Genomic DNA, 23,363 nt, shown 5'->3' with positions numbered 1-23,363 from the left:
CTAGAATGTCAAGAGCTGGGAGGGTCCTTGGAACACAGAATGGTTGAGCTGGGAGAGAGCTTAGAACATAGAATACAGAATGGGAACTCGACCAGCTTTAGGAAGCAGAATGTCAGAGCGGGAATGAGCCTTTGAACACAGGATGTCGAGCTGGAAGGAACTTTAGAACACAGAACATCGAAGCTGGAAGAATAGAGGTTATCGGCTGGCATAAGCCTCCTTCCTTTCATCTTACCTCCTTCGGAGGGGCTTCTTCCTCCTCCCCTCCTCTCTCTCCCCGCCCCGCCCCTTTCAGCCCAGGCCCCTCCCACTCCCGCCCCCGCGCCGCTGGGGCCCTAGCGCCCTCCCTTCCAGCCCTCGCCTGTTCCGTGCCGGCTTTTCTAGCGTCCCGGCCAGGGCCAGCCCAGCCCAGCTGACGGGGCCGCTGTGTTTACTGGCCAGACTAGAGCGGGGAGCGAGGAGCTAGGAGCGGGGAGCGCTAGTGCCTGCGGGGAAGGGGCCGCCGAGAAGGAGGAGGGGACAGGGCCAGAGCAAGGGCCTGGGGGGGTCCCAGCGCGCGGCCGAGGCCCGCTCGCCTGGGTGCAGTGCCGGATCCGCAGGCTCGCCGTCCAGCCTCGGGCCGCCGGAGGGTTACAGGGCCTGGGCCGGGGCCGCGATCTCCGGGGAGGGGGCGGGCACGCGGGCGGGGCGCGGGACTGCTGCTGGACGAGGCCCAGCCTGCTCCTTGGAGGCGGAGGAGGGGAAAGAGGCGGAGGAGAGGAGGGAGGTGGCCCCGGTCCACGCCCCTCCCGGGCCCCTCTCGTGCCCCCGGGGGGGCAGCCCCCCACCCACATTTCCTGCGCGGGGCGTTTAAAGGACCGTGGGTCCAGCCCGCCTGGGCCCACGCTGCCCTGCTCTGCCCCGCCGGCCCGGGCTGGGATGGAGCCCGCCGCCCCCTGCTCCGTCCCGCGCCCGGCTCTCTGACCCACTGCTCCCCACCCGTCGGCCGCCGCCCCCCGGCTGTCAGTCGGTCTGTGTCCCCAGGGCCATGGGGGCCGCGCGGCCGCTGACGGTCGGGCTGCCCCCGCTACTGCTGCTGCTGCTGCTGCTGCTGCTGCTGAGCACTTCGTGTGGCTTGATCTCCGGAGAAGGTGAGTCCCTTCTGGCACTGGGGGGCCCTTGGGACCCCGATTCTGTCCCTATTGCAGCCTGCGCCCGGGAAGCCCCCAGTGCAGTCCCGCAGGCTAGGGCTGTCATGGCCTGGTCACAGGGAGCTGACCTTGGCCTCTGACCTCCCAGGGTTCAGCCACAGGTTTCTCTGGGGGGCCCCAGTACAGGGGTCTGCTCCAGCCTTAGGATCCAAGCAGGTCCAACGTCTCCCAGGTTCTGTGACTCAACCTGGACCACCTTGGCTTCCTTCCCTCGTGTGCTCTGTGAGCCCCCTCTGGGCTCTGTCCTCTCGATTCTCCCCTTCTCCTACCCCTCCTGGGTGTCCTGGAGCAAGACCTAGTCCTGAGTCTCCAGGTCCCAGGGTGTCCCCAGCCCCAACAGCACCACTGCTCTGACCTGGTGGAGACCATGGGGCACTCACTGGCCAGTGATTTCTAAAGAATTCTTTCCCCCCTTCTCAATCCCAAGAATGTCTGCTCCAGGGGGAATAGGTCTGAAGGCTCTTAAGAAGGTCTAAAAAACCACGGATTTTGTCTTTTTTTTTCCTGGGATCCTCTAAGCCAATGGTCCTGAGAAAAGCAGCTTGATTAACCTCCCCACCTGCCCAGCCTCTACCCCAGTGTGTGCCTTTCAGGGTTTTGTCTGTGGTTGTTCCCAACTCCGAACTGCCCTGGGAGGGGCCGAGGCCCAGCCTGGGTCAGTTATAGGGGAGGAGATGGTTTTGGAATGAAATGAGGAGGTTGGCCTGGATAATCTCTAAGGTCCCAATCCAGCTCTGATATTGTATGGAGCTACATGGAGCCACAGACTCGAAGAGCCAAAGGAGATCCTTTCAGTGCAGAAAGTAGACTGAGGCTCAGAGAGGCAGAGACCTTCAAAGTGGAGCTGTCTGGCTTTCACTCCAGCTGTCTTGCTCTCTCTGCTGAGACCTGCTCATTCTTAACCTCAGCAAAGGAACTTTGGTGTCCATCCTGCTCTCGTTTAACGTTTTTTTGCCCTGACTGATGGTCAGTCTATAAACTAGGGTCTTTCCCTGTAACGTTCTGTCCCTTGGATTTCTGACAGATGTAGAACAGTGCCTCTGGAGAGGGCTTCTAAGGGAGATGGAAGGGCTTAATTAGGGGAGTACTTTGGCTCGTGGGCATGTTTGCTGTGTCTTTGGGTGGGTGGATGGGGACGACTGACTCTCAGGGCCTTGACAGGTGCTTTTACCTCCTTAGTTCCTGGCTCAGGCAGGGAGTTCTGGGCTTCTCATAGAACTTGTTAACACAGGGGAGCAGTGCAGCAAGGAAGACAGTGAATGAGGAAGCAGCTGCTCCCTGGGATGCCCAAGGGCTCATCTGAGGAATTCCTAAGGCCCTCCTGCCTGAGCTGGGATTTATCACCCTAGCCTTATTTTGATTATTATTGAGAATCATCAGAACTCACTTTATCTGAGAGGGAGGCTGGTGTCTGTTCTTCAGGTCCTGTTGGTTTTTTTGTTTTGTTTTAGTGAGGCAATTGGGGTTAAGTGACTTGTCCAGGGTCACACAGCTAGTAAGTGTTAAGTGTCTGAGGTTGGATTTGAACTCAGGTCCTCCTGACTCCAGGGTCGGTGCTCTATCCACTGCACCACCTAGCCTCCCCCTTCAGGTCCTGTTGATATCAAATCTGTACCCTTAAGTCTGGGAGAAATAATTTAAAGGGGGAAGAGGACCTTCTCGGTTTCAGAACAATGAGGGACACCACCCTTCTTCACTATTCCATCTGCTGGGGCTTGGGAATTGTCATGGGGCAAGACACCATCCTTTGCTTCACATTGCATGAGTTCCAAGTCAAAAGACGAGTTCAGCTCTCATCTCTGATGCTTGACCTCAGGCAAGCTCCCTGGGCCTCATTTTCCCCATCTGTGAAATGAAGGGGTTGAATTAGAAGGGCTCTAGGATCTCTTTCAGCTCTAGAGCTAAGTGAGTTGATGCATCAAAGAGAGGCCCCAAACATAGGAGAAGGTAACAGTTTCCTATTGTCACCATGACACTGTCTTTGGGTTTTTACATGGGCTGACCCCCAGTGTCTGGAATTTGCTCCCTCTTCGCCTCTGCCTCGTAGAATCCTCAGCTTATTTTTTTTCAAAGTACAGCTCAGATGACAACTTCTGCATGTGACCTTCCCTAATTCTACCCCGTGCTCCTCCTCTCCCCATTGTTAGTGTTCACTGTCTCTTGAGAATTCTTCCTGTATTATTTGTTTATACTTTGTATTTATTTATCTGTGCACATGTCGTATCCTCTGAGGAGAACATGAGTTCCTTGAGATGAGCGTGACTGGTTTTTGCCTTTGTGTTTCCAGCACCCAGCACAACCGCCTGGCTCATGCTGGCATTTAGCATTCATTTGATGGTTATTGAATTGATTCCAACCAGATCAGGGTGGGAATGCTCGTCACCAAAAGAGAGCTGAAGGTTTGTTAGTGTCCTAGGAGCTCAGGGAAGGAAAAGAGAGCTGTGGCAGTCTGGGAGAGCTTCACAGAAGAGGTGGGCCTGGAGCTAGGCCTTAAAGAGTGGGTGAATTTAGGAAGCCAAAGAGAAAGGGAAAGGCACCTTTTGATGACTGTGAATTAGTTATGTTGAGCTGATGTGGAGACTTCTCAGGGGAGGAGAGAGGCAGATTTCAGCCTGAGTATAAGAGGAAACAAATTCCTAACAGAGTCCTTACTACTTTGAGTAGGTTGCCCCTTGGGTAGTGTGAGTTCCCCATCACATAGTAGGTACTTAACAAATGCTTGTCCTATTATATGGTACTTACCCTTCAGAATCAGCCCCTACCATATTATCCTGAGCAACTCAATGGTTTGGGTTTCCCTAACAACCAAGGCATTTATCAGGGAGGAAGTAATGTGGGGGGAGAGAGGGGGGGGAGGGAGAGAGAGAGAGAGAGAGAGAGAGAAAGGGGGAAAGAGAGAGAGAGGGAGAGAAGGAGAGAGGGAGGGAGAGAAAGAGAGAGAGAGAAATGGAGAGAGGGGAGGGGGAGAGAGAGAGAGGGAGAGAGAGAGAAAGGGAGAGAGGGAGAGAAGGAGAGAGGGAGGGGGAGAGAGAGAGAGAGAGAAGGAGAGAGAGAGAAAGGGAGAGAAGGAGAGAGGGAGGGGGGAGAGAGAAAGAGAGAGAGAGAGAAATGGAGAGAGAGAGAGAGAGAAATGGAGAGAGGGGAGAGAGAGAGAGAGAGAGAGAGAGAAGAAGAAGAAGAAGAAGAAGAAGAAGAAGAAGAAGAAGAAGCCTGGAGAAAAGATTTTGGGGAAAGGGGATGAGAGGAAAGACATGATAGCAGTTATTTAGTATTTGAAGAATTAGCATAATGTAGAAAATAGAGGTTAGATTTGTTTTCCTTGGCCCCTATAAGAAAGAATGAGGAGCAATACAGGGGAAGTTACAGAGAGACAGACACATTTGGTTCCTTATATTGAAAAACTTCCTAACCAAAAGAGTGATACAGAAGTACAAGGGACTGGCAAAGGAAGTAGTGAGTCTCCCTGACCTATAGTGGTTAAACAGAGGCTGGACGATCACTCAGTAGGTGAGTTGTAGCTGGACCTCTTCTTCAGGTGAGGTTTTGACTGTCTGGCCCATAAGGGGCCTTCTCTAACTCTGAGATTTTTCTCCTCTGCCTTTCCCATTTCCCCATCTGTTCACCCCTCCCCCTCCCTCTTGTCCCTCAAGTTTTTCCACACCCCCTCTCTCCCTTTGCACCTTCCTGACTCTGAGGACCAGAATGATGAATCTGTATAGAGTCTAGATTCAGGTTAGATGTATCCGGTTTGTGGTAACCCCCTGTTTCACAATAAGGTTTGACTTTAAGAAACAGGCGTGTTGGGGCAGCTAGGTGGCACAGTGGATAAAGCACTGGCCCTGGATTCAGGAAGACCTGAGTTCAAATCCACCCACAGACACTTAACACTTACTAGCTGTGTGACTCTGGGCAAGTCACTTAACCCCAATTGCCTCACCAAAAAATGAAAGAAAGAAAGAAAGAAAGAAAGAAAGAAAGAAAGAAAGAAAGAAAGAAAGAAAGAAAGAAAGAAAGAGGCATGTTGTGGTTTCTGTTGTTAAGAAGCCTCCTTGAGGACCCCGTCCCCCTCCTTTGATTTTCTTAGGAATTAGCCCATTGCCAATTTGGAACTGGATTTATGATTCTTAAACCAAGATGTCACTGAACTGGGTACTTAGCTGTTTCACAGGTTAAAGAATGGTGTATTCTTCTGTATTCTGTTTATAAACACCCCCAAACAGATGTTTTGAGGCTCAAGGTGTTGTGCTGTAGGACAGAGCTCAGGATTCAGAGTCGGAACACCTGGGTTCTTTGTGAAGTAATGCCTCAGTTTCCCCATCTGGAAAATGGAGTGGAAGCAGAATGACTGATCTCTAAGATGCCTCCAGTTCAGTCCTACAGACATCTATTAAGTGATTACTGGGTGCTGGGCACTGGTGATACAAAGACAGAAGGAAACAGTGCCTTCCCTCAGGAAGCTTATGTTCTATTGCAGGAGACGGTAGCAAGGTACACATATAAACATCCCTTCCAGGATTGCATCTTGTTTAAACTTTGTATCTCTTCCAGTGGGGCACCTAGGGATCTGTACACAGTGGGAATTCAATAAATGTTTGACAGATGACTGAGCAAGAACCAAGTCAGGGGACATGTTTTGCAGGCAAATGCAGGAATGCAGGACAGGCAGGGAGAATGCGTCCAGGGTCTTGCCTAACACTTAAGAGCTTTGCAGCCCCATAGGGCAGAGGTAGACACAGTGGGAAACTTTCAGAGAGGTAGGGTTAGGATCAGAGGAAGGAAGGACCACAATTTACTGGGTCCTCAATTGGCCCAGGTTGCTTGGAAGCTCTTCAGGCAGGGGCTGAATGACCACTTGTCAGGGATATTGTCAAGAGCACCTGTGGTCAAATATCATGTCATATCATATTGTAAAGAGTGTGCTTAGAAGTGCGGTAGTCCAAGCCTCTCATTTTACAGATAAGGAATTGTTTGGGTTCACCGACTCACAGAATTGGCCCAGAAGGCCTCAAGGCTCTTCTGAGATGAAAATTCTAGGACTTTTGTTCTTCTAACTCTTTTCCCATGATCCTTTGTTTCTGCTATTGCTACTAAATTTCCTGCTATCATTGGTGTTTGGCTAACATCTTGGAAATGAGGACTCCCCTGTTGATGCAGGGCTCTCAAGTTGGGGGGTGGGGTACAATGGAGAATGTGTTAGGTGAGGAGTCAGAGGACCCCGGTTCAAATCCCACTGTTACTACTTACTACCTGTGTGACTTTGGGCAAGTCACATAACTTTTCTGGGTTCTCACTATTAAAAGGAGGGAATTAGACTGGGTCATGTCTGAAGTCCCTTTGAACTTGAAATCTCAGAGCAGTAATGATCTATATAATGAGTCTGTGATGTGTAGGACTGAGGGACTCTGGGAGTCAGCAGGGTGTAACTGTGAAGCTGGGGAAGGCCAGGAGAGTTTTAAAAAAACAAACAGGGTCCGTTTGACTGTCTGTCAGACTGTCCATTGCTGTGTGGCCAGCAGGGAGTGAGTATTTTTGTCTGCCTCCTGCCAAGGGTTGAGAAATGGATTGTAATAAGAGACTCCTCGGCAGCCTCTCTCCTTCTTAGACTGAATGAGGCTGTTTTCTCAATCGGGAAACTTTCAATTTGGGTCCCAGGGGGCAAAGTGGGGGCAGTTTCCTTGCAACCCTTCCCCCCGACTCTTCACTCACCCCCCCCACAACAGTTAGTTATGTGCTCTGACTGTGCAAGAAAAATTGGGATTCGAGAACAACTGTTGGCTTTGCCTTCCCTAAGTGATGCTGTATTTGGTCCCAGGATTTTACATGCATTGTCTTAATTGAATCTCCTAACAATAGGTAGGTGGCCCTACCTGAAGAAACTGAGGTGTCAAAGAGTTTGAGTCACCTGCCCAGGGTCACACAGTTGGTTGGGTGTCTGAGATGAGCTTCTAATCCTGGTTTTCTTGACTCCAAGGCCTGTATGCCAGTCCCCACCCTTCAAAGGTTGTAGGGCTGAAAGCACCTTCATTTAGTCTAGTCTCTCCCCTGTTTTACAGATGGGTGGGGGGAGGGAAGGAAAGGACCTGCTCAAGGTCACACAGGCAGTAGGTTTGGGAGCTCAGATTTGATCCGAGGTCTTCCACCACCATATCTAGCCCTATTTCTGCTAACCCGTTCTCTCTGAAGCCCAGTCCAAGCCAGCACTGCCTTTCTCTCCCAGTTTTCAATCACTTAGCTTTACTGTCTGCAGGGTATTTACTGTAAACCAAGTTTAAGTTCCAGAAACTTCTCCCAATCCAGACAGTATTTTGAACACTATGGTCTGACAGCCAGTCTGGCTCCTCCAAGCAGCCCCTCCAGTATTGCAGTTAAACTAGTTTGTCCAGGGAGTCCAGGGGCCCGCCTTCCACTTTGAGAAACTCAGGCACCTCTGCTCCCAGTCAGGGGCCTCCTCTTTCCCACCCTGCCCCCCCTACCCCCTTTCCTGGAAGTGTTGACAAAGTTGATCTCTCTTGGATTTTGAATAAAGTCATTCAGGAAAAAAAAGGCCTTGGAAACCTGGCCCTGTGTCTCTTGCTCTGGGTTCTCACCCTGGGGGACTGGTGCCCTGGGAAGGCAAAGGGCAGGGGAGATTGTGCAGTGCGGAGCTGGGGGCTGGTGAAGGGTACATGGGGCTGGAGCTAAGCTTGGGCCTAGGCTTGGGGGTGGGGTGGGGTGGAGAGCTTCACGAAAAGCCTGGAACTTCCATCGTGGCTTGGGGTGGAGGGTGGAGCTAGAGTGGAGGGAGTTTCTCTGTTTGGTCCATCCAGCATGTTTTTAGCAGGGAAAGTCAGTTTTGAAGATGGAGTCTCCTAAAATAATGTCACTTGAGTGCTGTGATGCAAACTGGTCGGCTTTCTAGTCCTGGCCTCCAAAGGATCATGGATAAACCCAATCCTCTGCTATTGAATGGTATGTGTGTGTGTGTGTGTGTGTGTGTATATGTGTGAGTCAGGTAACTAGCATTTATTAAATGCCTACTGTGTGCTCATGCTGGGGATGCAGAGAGAGGTCAAAAAACACAAAATAAAACCAACCCCCAACCTCTGTGTGTGTGTGTGTGTGTGTGTGTGTATGAGAGAGAGTGTTAGATAACTAGCATTTATTAAATGCCTACTGTGTGCTAGTGCTGGGGATACAGAGAGAAGCCAAAACACAAACACAAAATAAAACAAACAATTCGTTGTGTGTGTGTGTGTGTGTGTTGGAATGCATGTGTAAAACCCTGCTGGGATAAGTCCCTTAGAGAGCTTCTGATGGTTGGAATTCTTGATAGCCGAATGCCTGATGACACAGGCAATAAAAGATCCCTTTCTCTGACCCTCCTCTCTTTCCTCACCTTCTCTCCTGCACATGCTAATCCACATGCTCTTTTCCTGACCCCTCCTTTAGCAGAAGGGCTTTGTGGTTGTTTTTAACCTTGTTTCCACAAATTTGTATGCAGGTTTTTTTTTTTAACTTGATAACTGCTTTTCAATATAATTGGTTTCCTTTGAAGTCCTGTGTATTTTATTTTATGCATTTAAAAACCTGATTGGGGGGGGGGGTCCACAGACTTCACCAGACTGGTCACCCAAGGGGTCCAGGACATAAAAAAGGTTCAGAATCTTTGATTTAGAGGCATCATAATATAGTGGATGGAGTGTCTCACTTGGAATCAAGCAGAACCTTCAGATCTTTCCTTCGATACTTACTAGCTGGGTAACTTGACAAGTCCCTTTCACTCTCTGAACCTCAAAGACTTCATCTGTAAAATGGAGATAATACCTTAAATAAGTATCTCACTGGGGTGTTGCCAGGTTCATGAGATAATGTAGATCAACTTTACAACACTACATAATAAAAGTGTTTTATTATTTCCAGTTACATGTAGAGATAGTTTTCAACATTTGTTTTTATCAGATTTCCAGTTTCAAATTTTTTTCTCTCTCTCCCCTCCCTCCCTGCTCCCTAAGACAGAAAGCAGTCCGATATAGGTTATATATGTACAATCACATTAAACACATTTCTGCATTAGTCATGCTGTGAAAGAAGAATCAGAGCAAAAAGGAAAAACCTCAAAAAAGAAAAAAAAAGTACAAATAGTATGGTTCAATCTGCATCTAGATTCCACAGTTCTTTTTTTCTGGATTGGGAGAGCATTTTCCATCATGAGTCCTTCTGAACTATCTTGGACCATTGTATTGCTGAGAAGATCAAGTATATCACAGTTGATCAACACACAATGTTTACAACACTATATAAATGTCAGTTGTTGTTGCTATTTGCTATTATCCTTCTTCATGTCCATTCAGGCCTGGAACTAAATTCTCAAATCACTCTCCTTACAACCCTGAGTATATTCCTGGCCTGCCTGCCTGCCTGCCTGCCTGTGGGGAGTGAGGTGTATTGGAGCTGACTGTATGTAGACTTGGAGCCCAAGGTTCTGGCTTCAGATTCGAGCTCAGATACTTATTTAATGGGAACATGTCTGTGAGCATATCACTTAAGCTTTCTGCTCCTTAGTATTTGGGTTTTGTTTGTTTTGGTGGGGCAATGAGGGTTAAGTGACTTTCTCATGGCCACACACCTAGTAAGTGTCAAGTGTCTGAGGCAGGATTTGAACTCAGGTACTCCTGAATCCAGGGCCGGTGCTCTATCCACTGCCCCAGTATTTAGTATTCTTAACCTGAAAGAATGGAAGCTTAGCCCTGAGATGAGAAAACATACTTCCTTCCCTTTGCTGAGGTGTGTGACTGTGGGTATATGTGGATCTTTGCATGTGATATGACTTGGTCGATATGTTGGGTTAGTTTTAATGAAAAGATCCACTCCCTTTCCCCTTGCCCCCCCAAGGGATGGCCCTCTGGGGAAGGATAGTTGTTTGGGTGGCAGAGGGATATATTCAGTAGTGAAGGATGTGTAAAAACAGGAGCTGTTAGTACAGAAGTTTTTGTTTTTTATGTTTTGTTTTGTAAGTACAGATTTTAAAAATAATGGGGTGGGTTAGACTTTGGCCTTTAAAGTCCTAAAACCTGATCCACTCGATTTGGACCCCAAGGACCTGGGTTCAAATTCCAGGTCAGGCATGGACTACATGGGTGACTCTGGGAAAGCCCTCTTATCTCTCAGGTTTTTCTCTTCTTAAAATGAGAAAGCTGGACTAGGGTCTCTTCCAGCCCTGGGGCCACCAGCTGGACCAGAGATGAGATGTATGGATCTTCTGAAGCTCTAGGAAGAATGAAAGTCCTACTACGGAAACAATGTTACCCATAGTGACTCCTTGGCCTTGTGGGCTACAACATTGTTGCTAGAGCAGATACCTATAATTTTGTATCTCACACAATGGAGGAGACTTGGAAACTTCAGATTCTTTGGGGTGGGGGGGGGCGGGGTAGGGACAGGAACTGTCCCAGGGTAGGGCTTGGAGTTTGGACCTTAGATGGATTTAAACCTTATTAAGGAATTTTCAGGTGGTCAGATCTACCCTCCTTGTTCTCTCCCGGCCTAGTTCCTTATCCATAAAATGGGTATAAGAAATGGGGATAATAAGCACTTACCTCCCAAGGATTGTTGTAAGGACCAAGTGAGATTGTATATGCACATAGACACACACACACATGTATATATGTGTATATATGTATATGTGTGTATGTATATATGTGTGTGTATATGTATATATATGTATGTGTGTATGTGTATATATATGTATATGTGTGTGTATTATATTACTTTGTAAACCTTAAAATGCTATATGAATGCTGGCTATTATTACTACTACTAGTTATTGTTATTATATATATTCTACTCAACTCATCAAAATTTGATTAGGGTCTTACTCTGCACCAGGCGCTTCATTTGTTTTGTAGATGGAGAAACTGAGACCCTAGAGGATGAAGCGACTTGTCCAAAGCCCTGTTTGAGGGGGTAGCTAGGTGACTCAGTGGATAAAGCACTGGTTTTAGATTCAGGAGGACCTGAGTTCAAATCTGCCCTCAGACACTTGACACTTACTAGCTGTGTGACCCTGGGCAAGTCACTTAACCCTCATTGCCCTGCCCCCCCCCAAAAAAAAAAGAAAGAAAAGAAAAGAAAAAAGGGGGGAACTCTGGATGTTACCAAATCAAAGTCCTGTTAGGTAGTGAATAGCAGAGCTGAAATTGAAAATCAAGTCTTCTGACTCCAAATCCAGCATTCTTTCCACTGTGTACATGCTCCCTTAATTGGAGAGGGAGAAGGGAGGTGTCCCCTGAGCTGGGCCTGGAAGAATGGTTGTGTGGTTTTTTTTTTTATCAGATTAGCCAGGGCATGCCAGGCATGAGAAGGCTAGTGCAACAAAGGTCCAGAGATGGGACTGTGCGTGGGCCTGGTGGCGATTTGGGAACAGAGCACAGTAGGAATGAATGTTTTCAATAGTAGGAGGTTGGATAAGAGAAGTGGACATTGAATGCCAGGATGGAAAATGTGGATATGACCTGACAGATTCCGGAGCAGGGCTTTTTTGTTTCTCCTGCAGGCAAAAATAGGAGCATTATCATAGAATAATAGAACAGTTATTTATTAGGCTCCTGTTGGATGCAGAGACCTGTTCTTTTCTATTCCAGGGGAGAGGTGTGATAAAAAATTTAGATACAGCAGTGCCCCAAGTCCTCATTTAGCCTAGTAGAGGGATATGACATAAACACAGACAGCTATATATTAGCACTGTTCCATGATGATGAGATATATCAAATGCTTTGCACACTTTTAAGTGGTATGCAAATGTCAGTTATGATGGTGATGAGGGGATGATAGTTGCATCAGAGAGAAGGGGTACAAAGTGCAACGATCAGTGAGTGAACAGGAGTTCCTAGGAGCCAGAGTTTTTGGTTTGGCCTAAGCACTTGCTAACAATTCTAGCAGTAGTGAGCCCTTTATCCCTGAAGGTATCCAATCAGAGCCTGGATCATCTCTTGTCAGGGAGGCAGTTGAGGGGTTTCCTACATCAAATGGGAGGTTTAACTCAGAGGCTCTCCGAAGGCCTCTCCCTCTCTGGGATTCTGGGTTTCTATGGTGAAAACCACATTTCAGGAAGAATAACTTTGGCAGTGTGTTAAGGGAGGCTGGGGAGCCAGGTTCTGTGCTGGACCCCTTTCTTCTCTTTTTTTTTTTTTTAAAGTGAGGCAATTGGGGTTAAGTGACTTGCCCAGGGTCACACAGCTAGTTAAGTATTAAGTGTCTGAGGCCGGATTTGAACTCAGGTACTCCTGACTCCAGGGCCGGTGCTCTATCCACTGCGCCATCTAGCTGCCCCCCCTTTCTTCTCTTAATGCATCCTAAGGTCACATTAGGTTTTTGGCTGCCATATCATATGATTGATTCATTGAGTTTGGTGTCCACTGGAAGCCCCAGATTTTCTTTAGAAGAACTGCTGTCAAGCATTATCTGTAATGGGATTAATCTAGAAGCTTTCCCAATAAGATCAGGGGTGAAACAAGGATGCCCGTTGTCATCACTATTATTCAATATCGTCCTAGAAATGTTAGCTTTAGCAATAAGAGAAGGAAAAGAAATTGGAGGATTTAGAATAGGCAACGAGGATGATGTGATGGTATACTTAGAGAATCAACTAGAAGAACTGCTATCTGGCTAGTCCTCTCCCATCTCTTCCTTGTGAAGTTGATTTCTAGTCTCCACTTTTTCATCTTTTAGCATAAGAAAAATTGCCAAATGCTTCACTAAAAACTCCAACACTCCCTTGAATCACCAGGGATTACCCTGTCATGTAAGGAAATAAAGATAGTCTGGCCTGGCCTGTGTTTTGATAAAGTTATGCTGGCTCTCTGAGATCACTGTTTCCTTTTTTGAATATTCACTAACTATCCCTTTAACAATCCAGTCTAGATTTTGCCAGGAATCAAGGTCAAGTTCTCCAAGCTTGAGGAGTTAATTCTATTACTTAAAAAAAAATTGGGGGGTGGGTAGGGCAGCTACAGGGTGCAGTGGATAAAGCATAGGCCCTGGATTCTGGAGGACCTTAGTTTAAATCTGACCTCGGACACTTGACACTTATTAGCTGTGTGACCCTGGGCAAGTCACCTAACCCTGATTGCCCTGAAAAAAAAATGGGGACCATATGCACCTTTTCCCTTTCTTCTCTCTCTCCCATCCTTCATTATTTTTCAAAGATCATATCCATGATGGACACAGGACTAATCAAATTTGCTAGTTCTTTTTGAACCAGAAGAGGTGATTCATCTGGACCCTAGTATCTTGAAGTCATCCAAGGCATCAAGGTGCTTGCTCTCATACCAACTCCCTAGTTATCTTGGATATCACCTCCTTATTAGTTCATTTTGTTCTGTTCATTCCAGTCCAAAGATCATTCTTCTTGGCAGGAACAACAGATGAAAAATCAGAGTTGGGGGAGAGAGGGAGGAAGGCTGGGAGGGGGGATGCAGTGGGGTGTAAAGCAGGCTCTGTGTGGAAACATACATCTCTAATGGTGCTTCCAACACCCAGGGATTCTTTTGTTCCCCCACATTTCTAGAATCTGTGGTCAGGGGGCAATTTCCCTGAGACTTTTGCTAACCAGGATTTTTTTTTTTTTTACCCTTGGATGGGACTGAGTTCTAATAACTTAGTTCTAATCTCAGGGGCAGGTTAACCAAACAAAGTGATTGGATAAACAGGACAATAGGGGAATGATTATAAACCACTTAAAGGTTTTTGACAATCTCCTAATTGGCCTCTCAGTCTCCATTGGCTTTCTTCTCCAAGCAACCCTTTACAGCATCATCCAAGAAATTCATCCTGATCAGGGAGAGGGGTGGGGGTGGGGAGTGGGGGCAAGTTTTACCCTGTGATCCTTGTGTTCAAGGCCCTCCAGCATCTGCTCCAACCTGTCCATCCTTTTTAATTTTTATTTATTTTTTTTTTTTTTAGTGAGGCAATTGGGGCTAAGTGACTTGCCCAAGGTCATACAGCTAGAAAGTGTTAAGTGTCTGAGGCCGGATTTGAACTCAGGTACTCCTGACTCCAGGGCCGGTGCTCTATCCACTGTGCCACCTAGCTGCCCCCTAACCTGTCCATCCTTAACACAGCCTAGTCCCCTTTACACATTCTGGATGTTAGCCAAAGTGCACTGCTCCCTGCTTCTGTTTTTCTGTTGCCCTGCCCCATTTCTGTGAATTTGCTCCTGTTGCTGTCCTGTTTCCATTTATTACAATTTACTCCTGTGTTCAGGACTGGCTCAGGTGCCACTCACTCCCTCTGTGAAACTTTCCCTTCCCACCTCTAGTGAAAGTGTTCTCTTTGTACTTTGTTTGGACCTCTCCCTTGCATTTGGGGGACACCACAGGATAGTAGTTAGAATGTATGTGTGTGTGTGCGTGTGTGTGTGTGTGTGTGTGTGTGTGTGTGTCTGGGTTCTAGTCCTATTTCAGATACTTAGCAGCTTTATGACCATGGGCAAATCACTTAACCCCCTCTTAGAGCCTCAGTTTTCTCATCTGTGAAATGGGGATATTCCACGCAGTACCTATTGTACCGTTCTGAGAAAAGAGCTTTGCAAACCTTAAAAACTTATAAAACATGGATTATTATTATTTCCATTAGACTTATCTTGCTCTTCCATGTATTTCACTTATTTGCACACCAATAGGAAAGAGAATGGGTCTTCTTCTAATGCCTTGCAGACCTGTAATAAATGTTTGTGGATTTGAACCCAAATCTCTTTCAACTCTTGGAAGCACAAATTCACATAAATTATAACACGCTAATTTAAAGCAGGCCCCTTAAAGCCTGATTTGTTGCCAATGACAATAATAATTCCTGGTTACACTTAGGGCTGTGCAGGTAAATGTTTAGCAATGGACTGGGGGTGAGGGTGGGAAGTACCCACAAAACACTTTTAAGTTTAATCTACATTTTAACATTTTCTCCATCACTTTTTTTTAATTTACATATAAGGTATCCATCACTTTCTTAAGTCTCAACAATCAATGAAACAATAAATCCAGCCCTGATTTGTTGCATTCACCAATTTCCCAGATGTAGATGTTCACACTGATGTTTTACAATCTATGGTAGTGGGTGGGGTATGCTGTTTGGAGTGGGCTGCAGTTCACTCCTGTCTTCCAGGTCCCTTCACACAATAGAGTAGAGTTGGAAATTATGTAAGGGACCACCCAGTGCAACCTCTTCATTTATAAGTTTACTGAGAATTGAGGTCCTGACAGGTTGTGTCTTTCATTCATTCAACAAACAGTTATTGGGCGCCTACTACTGTGTTCTGGGCACTCTCCTAGCTGCTGGGGATGCAAAGACCCAACAAGGAGTTTATTTCCTAGTAGAAGCCAGTCCTCAATCCCTTAGTCCTCCACTGTTAAGAACATTGTGTGATTCCTACCACAACTGGTTTGGCTTGGGATCTTCTCACTAGTCAGCTGGCCACAGGCTGATATTGCCCTAGCTTGTACTGTGCTCCTGATAGCAGCTCTAAAACATACTAGTAGTAGAGCTAAGACTTCTAGATTTAAGAGTGTAAGAGTTGGAAGGGACCTGAAGCCATCTAGGTTAGCCTCTCTCCCTCATTTAATAACAGATGAGGAAACTGAGAAGGTAAGTGACTTGTTCAAGGTCTTCCTAAGAGAAACTGATCAAGTCAGAATTTAAATCCAGGTCCTCTGTCTCCAAATTCATCCTTTTTTCTCAGTCCTTTTCCTTCTGTGCCATGCTGTTTCTCAAAGTCCTGTGATACCAGCAGGAATGAATTCTCCTTGTGTTACTGATGAGAAAACTGAGGTCCCAGAGGAGGATAATGACTTTCTCAAGGTCATACAGTGTGGGCTGGGGGGTTAATCAGAGATGGAGGAGTTAAACATGGACCTAGAAGAGGAAGGGCAGGCCATAAATGGAGGCTCTTTTTGGGGGGTGGTTAATAGTCTTGCCAGGAAAACCCCAAATGGGGTCATGAAGAGTCAGACAATGACTCAACAATAAACAACAACCTGGACACGTACTAGCTGTGTGACCAGACAAGTCACTTAACCTCAGTTTGCCTCAGTTTCCTCAATTGTAAAATGGAGATGACAATAATGGCAACTACTTTGAGGTGTGGTTGTGAGGATCAATTATGCTAATATTTGTCAAGTGCTTGTCACAGTGCCTGGCACATAGTAGGTGCTATATAAATGCTATCTATTATTATTATTATTAAGTGACTGTACACACTTGGAAATTAAGAGACTGCCTTCATTTAAAACATTCTTTAATTCAGAGTTCTTTCTCTTTCCCATGTATACCTAGCTTTCTGGGGTCTTCCACCCTATCCTATAGCCCCCCAATAACTTTATTTCTTGTGTTTTGAGGTACTAGGGAGCCAGTGTGATGGCCATGTTTTTCACTCAATGTGGGGGTGATAAGGGAGACAAATGTGAGCAGTGATGGGTGGAAGTCCCTGGGCTGTCAAACATTACTTGCTTATCAAAGTGTGAGAAGAGAAAAATACTGGGTATGCGTTTCTGGGTGTGTCACCTTGCCTGCCCAACGTTGACTGGGTTGCTCCAAGAGACAAGGTGTGGCCAGCTCTGCTCACTTGGCTGTGATGGTGGGCTGGTGTGGGGAGGGGGTGGAAGCCTGTCTGACTTGGGATCTTGGGCATTGAGCAGACCAGTACCCACAGGTGTGTTCTGGACCTGAGGTTTCAGGAGCTTTTAACACATGCTAAGCAGAGCACCACTGTCTTCATGTGGAAAGGGGAGTTAAAAATCCCAGGTAGAGAAGATACTCTTTATCACTGAATGTTAAACATTGGGCAATCATTCAGAATTTTATTTCCAGGAAAGGGCTTCCTGCATCAGGCACAGGGTTGGGTGAGCTGAATGGCCTCTTAGCTTCCTTATGGTTCTGAGATCCTAAGATTCTAAAACTTCCCACTCTCCATCCCTCTCCCCTTCAGTTCATTCAGAAAACTGAAGAGCTGATGTACATATTGGCAGCTAGCATCAAAGGATCTAGCTCTGGGAGGGACTTCAGAGAGCATCCCACTCCCTCAGTCCCCTCCTTTTTTTTTAATGCACTGGATAGGCCTGGAGTCAGGAAGACTCATCATCCTGAGTTCAAATCTGGCCTCAGACACTGGTTGTGTGACCCTGGGCAAGTCACTTCACCCCATTTGCCCCAGTTTCCTCATCTGGAAAATGAGCTGGAAAAAGAAATGGCAAACTGCTCCAGTAACTCTGCCAAGAAAACCCCAAATGGGGGCAGCTAGGCAGTGCAGTGGATAGAGCACCGGCCCTGGAGTCAGGAGAACCTGAGTTCAAATCCGGCCTCAGACACTTAACACTTACTAGCTGTGTGACCCTGGGCAAGTCACTTAACCCCAATTGCGTCACTAAAAAATAAAAAAAAGAAAGAAAACCCCAAATGGGGTCATGACTTGACTGAAAAATGACTGAAGAACAACATGTGTCAAGCACTGTGCTGGACACTGGAGACACAAAGACAAACAGTCCCTGCCTTCAAGGAACTTCCCATCCCACCGGGGGAAAACATGTAGGCACCCAAAACCAAAAGGGAAATCGATACAAAGTAGGCACAGAATGGGAGAAGGGCACCAGTAGTAGAAGTGGATCAGGATAGCTTTCCTTGGGGCAGCTAGGTGGCACAGTGGATAGAGCACTGGCCCTGGATTCAGGAGGACCTGAGTTCAAAGCCGGCCTCAGACACTTTACACTTACTAGGTGCGTGACCCTAGGCAAGTCACTTAACCCCAATTGCCTCACCGAAAAAAAAAAAAAAGGATAGCTTTCTTTTAGGAGGTGGAACCTTGGAAAGGAAACCGGAGAATCCAAGATATGGAAATGAGGATTCTATTTGGTGTGCCAATTCAAGCAGGTCACTTCACCTCTGTTTGCCTCAGTTTCTTCATCTCTAAAATGGGGATAAGAAATAGGACTCACCTCCGAGAGTGGTTATGAGGATTACATGGGAGCCTATCAGTAGACTGTTTTACAAACCTCAAAGTAATGTATGAATATAGCTATTATTCTTATTTGTGGGAGACAGCTTTCAAGGTACAAAGAATGTCAGGTATGAGAGAAGCAGCAAGCAGACCCGTTTGTCTGGAACATTCTGAGTTTGTCAAGGAGAATCGCGTGCATTTAACCCTATGACAGGAGGCTGGAGCCAGATTGTGAAGAGCCTTAAAATCCTTAGGAGAAGGGGCAGCTAGGTGGCTCAGTGGAGAAAGCACCAGCCTTGGATTCAGGAGGACCTGAGTTCAAATCCAACCTCAGACACTTGACACTAGCTGTGTGATCCTGGGCAAGTCACTTAACCCTCATTGCCCCACAAAACAAAAAACACACAAAATCCTTAGAAGAGTATATAATTTATCCCTAAGGCAAAGGGAGCCCTAGGTGCTTCTGGAGCAGGGGACTGACCTCAGAATATTGCTTTGGCATTTGTGAGAAGGATGGATTGGGGAGAGAAGTGCCTGAATAAAGAGAGTCCCATGAGGAGGCTTCCACAGTAGTTCAGGTGAGAGATGATGGGAACCCAAGGTAGGCTGGCGGCTGGCTGGAGAGAAGGGGATGGTTTGGTGAGATAATAGAGGCAAGGGAACACCTGGTTGGTTGGATGTCAGACGAAGCAGCTCAGAAAGTCAGCCACAGGCCAGAGTAGTCCAAACTCCATGTTATTTCTGCTGCCCGGGGAGCAGCTGAACCTTTCTCGTGGCTCCCAAGGGTCGCTCTAGTGCTTACAGTAACTCCTTCCTGAATATTTGCACAGGGCTTTACTGTGACAGAGCCCGTTTCCACCTCTGATCTCATTTGATCACATGCTCAGAAATGTTTCCATTTGGTAACGTACGTCAATGAGACAAACGATCACATGCCAGGATCCATGGAATCTTGCCACGAATGGTATTTCAGGACTGGTACTTTCAGGAATGATCCCTTCAGAGGGTTGTAAACTTTACAGCTGTAAAGGACCCTGGAGGTCTTTCTGCCAGACCCTCTAATTCTTGCAGAGGGGGAAACTGAGGCCCAGAGAAAAGCTGTGTGACTTGCCCAGTGGTACACAGGAAATAATGCTAAGATTTGGAATTTGAACCCAGAACCCACAGAATTTCAGAGCTAGCAGGGACCACAGAGGCTGTCCAGTCCAATTCTTACCAGAAAAAGAATCCCTTCTCCATTAGTTTGTGACTCTACATTCAAGGCAGTTTGGTTGGGTAGAAAGTGTAACATACATGGATGTTCTAGGCTGGATTTCCAGCTTGGTCTCTTGATTGTTGATCAAATGCCTAAATGCCAGAGATCTTCCCTCTCTTCCCCTTCCCCCCCCATCACTGTATTCTACCTCGTTGGCCACTTCATAGCCCCGTCTTGTTCCGACTCTCCAACAGAATGTAAACTTGAAAGATTGTTGATTTAGAATGACCTAGAGACATTCTAGTCCACCCTCCCCATACTTTTTTTTTTTTGCGGGGCAATGGGGGTTAAGTGACTTGCCCAGGGTCACACAGCTAGTATGTGTCAAGTGTCTGAGGCCAGATTTGAACTCAGGTATTCCTGAATCCAGGGCCAGTGCTTTATCCTCTGCACCACCTAGCTGCCCCCTTCCCCATACTTTCGATGAGGAAACCAGAGAGTTGTAGTTAGCTGTCCAAGGTTACAAGGTAGGAAGTGGAAAAGCTCAGATTGGGACCCAAGTCCTCGGTTTGTCTTTCCATGTACCATGGGGGGGGGCACTTTGGTTTGGTTTAGTCTCTGTATCCTTGGTACCTAGTGCACTGTGCCTTACACCTAGTAGAAGCTTAATAAATGATTGCTCAATTCATCTTAGGCCTCATGTCTGAGAGCTACTTCGGGGTCCATGAGGTGGAGGAGGGGAGGCAGTGCTTCCCAGAGTGCTTCGGTGGGACAGCCCAGGAAGCATTCTAGGTCTAGGACTGGTCAATATTTCAGTTGGTGCTCCCTTCCAGACTTAGAACATATGGGTAACAGCACAGGAACTATTCATTGTTTCATAGAAGGAAGTCCCAGTTCTGAGCCCTATTTGCAAATGTCAACATTCAGGCCAGTGGGGACTCTTGGGCCGTTGAGTGGTGGAGCTGGAAAAGTGGTTGGCAAGGTGAAGGTCCTGTGAGTCAGTGGAGAATTAGTGATAACAGGTGTTTGGTTTAAAAGGGGTTTGAAAACAGTAGACCTATCTTTAATTACTTCAATAAAAAAAACCCCAGGGTTTTGTGAGCTGGGCAGGGCTGTCCCTCCCTCTCCTTGTTAACTAGGTGTTGGGTTTTGTTTTGGTGGCCAGAGTCACCCACTGGGGCCAGGGCCTAGGGAGAGGAAACAGATCTCTTCCCCAAATAGTGGTCAGGTGGGCTGGAGGATTGGGGCATAAGCCATGTAGTAGGCTTTAGATATAAACCTGAGTAGTGTTTGGAGTAAAAAAGGGCTGTGGATGTAGGAAGGGCCAGTAAAGAGACCCTGTGTGAATACTTCTGATCAGGAGAATCAGCCCTGTGGGAGGCAGGCAGCCTGTTCTGTTTTGGGACAGTTGGTTCCAACCCTTAGGAAGTCTCTCCTTCTGAAATCTATGACCCTGTAACTTCCCCACCACATTTTTCCTCAACCAAGGACATAGGCTGTGAAGTGTTGTTTTTAATTTTAAAAAATAGATATCTTTTGTTTTTGAATGACCTTCATTTTCAAGCATATTCCTCCCCCCTTTCCTGCCCAGTCATCCCTAATCTCAAAAAAAAAAAAAGAAAAGAAAAGAAAAAGAAAGAAAGAAAGAAAGAGGGGGAGAAGCCATTTAATGCCTCTAATCACCATGCCAGCCACCTCCAGTGGTCTAGGCACAAGTCTGATGCAGGACTTGACATTGAATGCTTGCTCTGCCGATTGGGTGCCTTGTACAAATGGGTTCACTTCTCGGTTTTTATTTCCTTCTCTGGAAACTGAGGAGACTGGACTAGATAATCTCTGTAATTCTTTACAGCACAAAATCTAGTTCCAACAACCCTGGTCCCCAACCTCGGCAAAGAGGGGAAGAACAGCGTGCGGTGTTTATAACGTCTGTGATCGTGACAGTGATGGAGCAGCCTCAGTCCCCAAGGTTCCTGCCCCAAGCCTGTGCCCCCTTCCCACCCCGTGGGCCCCCAGAGTGAGCAGAGGCAGTCTTCCTTTTCCTTCAGTAGTTCCAGGGGAAAGAACATGGCATTTAGAGACAGCTGACTTGAGTTTGAACCCCAGGTTTGAATGCCATGCGTTTGCTGTGTGACATTGGGTAAATTATGCCCCGTCTCTGGGATTCAGTCTTCTCATGAGGGAGTTGGACTGGGTGGCTAACCTGTAAGGCTCCTTCTAGCTTTCTAGGAGGTCCATTAAAGTGGATGCCACTATCTTCAACCCCTTCAGCCAATCCTTGTATGACATGATCGATGGCACCTTCCCCATCCCGATCACTGTTTTCTGGGCCTCTATCACATGCGGGTGATGGGACCAGGTCCTGGGGAGATTCAGCCAAGACATAATATAGCCCCTCTGCCTCCTGGAGCTCAGGGGGTGGGGGCGGGGGCGCTAAGATGGAAGCTCAGATGGGGCAGCTAGGTGGCGCAGTGAATAAAGCACCGGCCCTGGATTCAGGAGGACCTGAGTTCAAATCTGGCTTCAGACACTTGACACTTACTACCTGTGTGACCCTAGGCAAGTCACTTAACCCTCATTGCCCTGCAAAAAAAAAAAGATGGAAGCTCAGATCATCCTCGTGCCATCCTGCAGGTGAAATGCACGCTCAAGGGCAGAGAAGGGAGAGCTCTGCCCTGAGTTAGCCTTCCCCAGGAGGTGTAATCATGGTTTGCCAGGGCTCCAGATCAGTGGCAATTAATTACAAACTAGGGACCAGCATCAGGAAGAGAAACCAGAGAAAAATCCTCCATTCCTATGAGGAAATGGTGCTCAAAGAGAAGGCTGCCCCAAAGCAGCTCCCTTGGGGCCCCTGTACTTGCCCATATCTCCTCTAAGGCAGGGAATGGTGGTCATGGACTGGTGGATATTGATCGGTAGCAGATCTCTGACCATGTCACGCCCCTCCTTGAAAACATTCGCTGGCTCCCTGTTAGCTGCAGGTTAAGAAGCAAAACGCTCAGCTTGGCATTTCAAACCTGGGTCAATCTGGCTTTTCCACCTACCTTTAATATCACAGAAACATAGATTTAGAGCTGGATAGACCTACTGTGTGCCAGGCACTATGCCAAGCCCCTTTGTACAAATTGTGTGTCTTTTTTTGGGGGGGGTTATTTTTTTATTTTTTGTTTTTTTGCGAAGCAGTGGGGGTTAAGTGACTTGCCCAGGGTCACACAGCTAGTAAGTGTCAAGTGTCTGAGGCCAGATTTGAACTCAGGTCCTTCTGAATCCAGGGCTGGTGCTTTATCCACTGCACTACCTAGCTGCCCCCAAATTGTATGTCTTTTGATCTTTACAACAACCCTGTGAGATTGGGGGGGGATATAATCATCCTCATCTTACAGTTGTAGAAACTGAGGCAGACAAAGGTTAAATGACTTGCCCAGGGTCACACAACTAGTAAATGTCCAAGGCTGGATTTGAACTCAGGTCTTCCAGACTCCATGTCCAGTGTTCTATCTACTGCCATACCTAACTTCCTCAGTTTCCCCTCCTGTCCAGTGGGGAAAGGCAATCTGACTCCATGTTTCCCAAGGACTGTTGAAGCTCTCCTACTGTGTGACCACATTTGCCTATAGCTGTGCACAGCTTTAAGCCAGTTGGCTTACCTAATTGATCCATCTCCTTGTCCACGGAGCTGGTCTTGTTAAGGGGGGCGGGGCAGACCTTGGGCTGCCCTGCTCTGACTCAGGGCTTTTTCTGTTGGGATATTTGTGCTGAGAGGAGAGGCGGGCAGGCTTCCCTCCGTGGTGTCCACAGTAGGTGGCCTGGGCGCATTTCCTTGCAGCCTGGTGGTGACATACAGTGGCATTTCTTCGTTCTTTCCAGTTTGCCCTGTGGCATAGCAAGTTCTAGGGAGCTGACTTCTGAGAAGTAACTCTTCCTTTGAACCAACGTGAACTTGGAGAGCTGGGGAAAGTTCACCTTGGCATTCAGTCTGGAGCAGAAGCCGGGGGCTGGTACTGGGGCTTGGAGGGCT

The 23,363-nt window shown here is 47.2% G+C and overlaps 1 protein-coding gene across 2 annotated transcripts in view; it reads left to right on the top strand.

The window, feature by feature from the left end:
* The first annotated feature begins 811 nt into the window (after nt 1-811).
* The window catches only part of INSR (insulin receptor), a 155,280-nt gene continuing 132,728 nt past the window's right edge, over nt 812-23,363 (top strand). For both annotated transcript variants that reach the window (XM_043977823.1, XM_043977822.1), the window contains exon 1: nt 812-1,130. In XM_043977823.1, the coding sequence (XP_043833758.1) occupies nt 1,028-1,130 (103 nt within the window). In that variant the 5' untranslated portion in view covers nt 812-1,027. The remainder of the gene's footprint in view (nt 1,131-23,363) is intronic.

Source organism: Dromiciops gliroides, chromosome 1 (assembly GCF_019393635.1).
Source record: "Dromiciops gliroides isolate mDroGli1 chromosome 1, mDroGli1.pri, whole genome shotgun sequence".
NCBI classification, from domain to species: Eukaryota; Metazoa; Chordata; class Mammalia; order Microbiotheria; family Microbiotheriidae; genus Dromiciops; species Dromiciops gliroides.
This window is presented reverse-complemented; position numbering and strand designations above follow the sequence as displayed.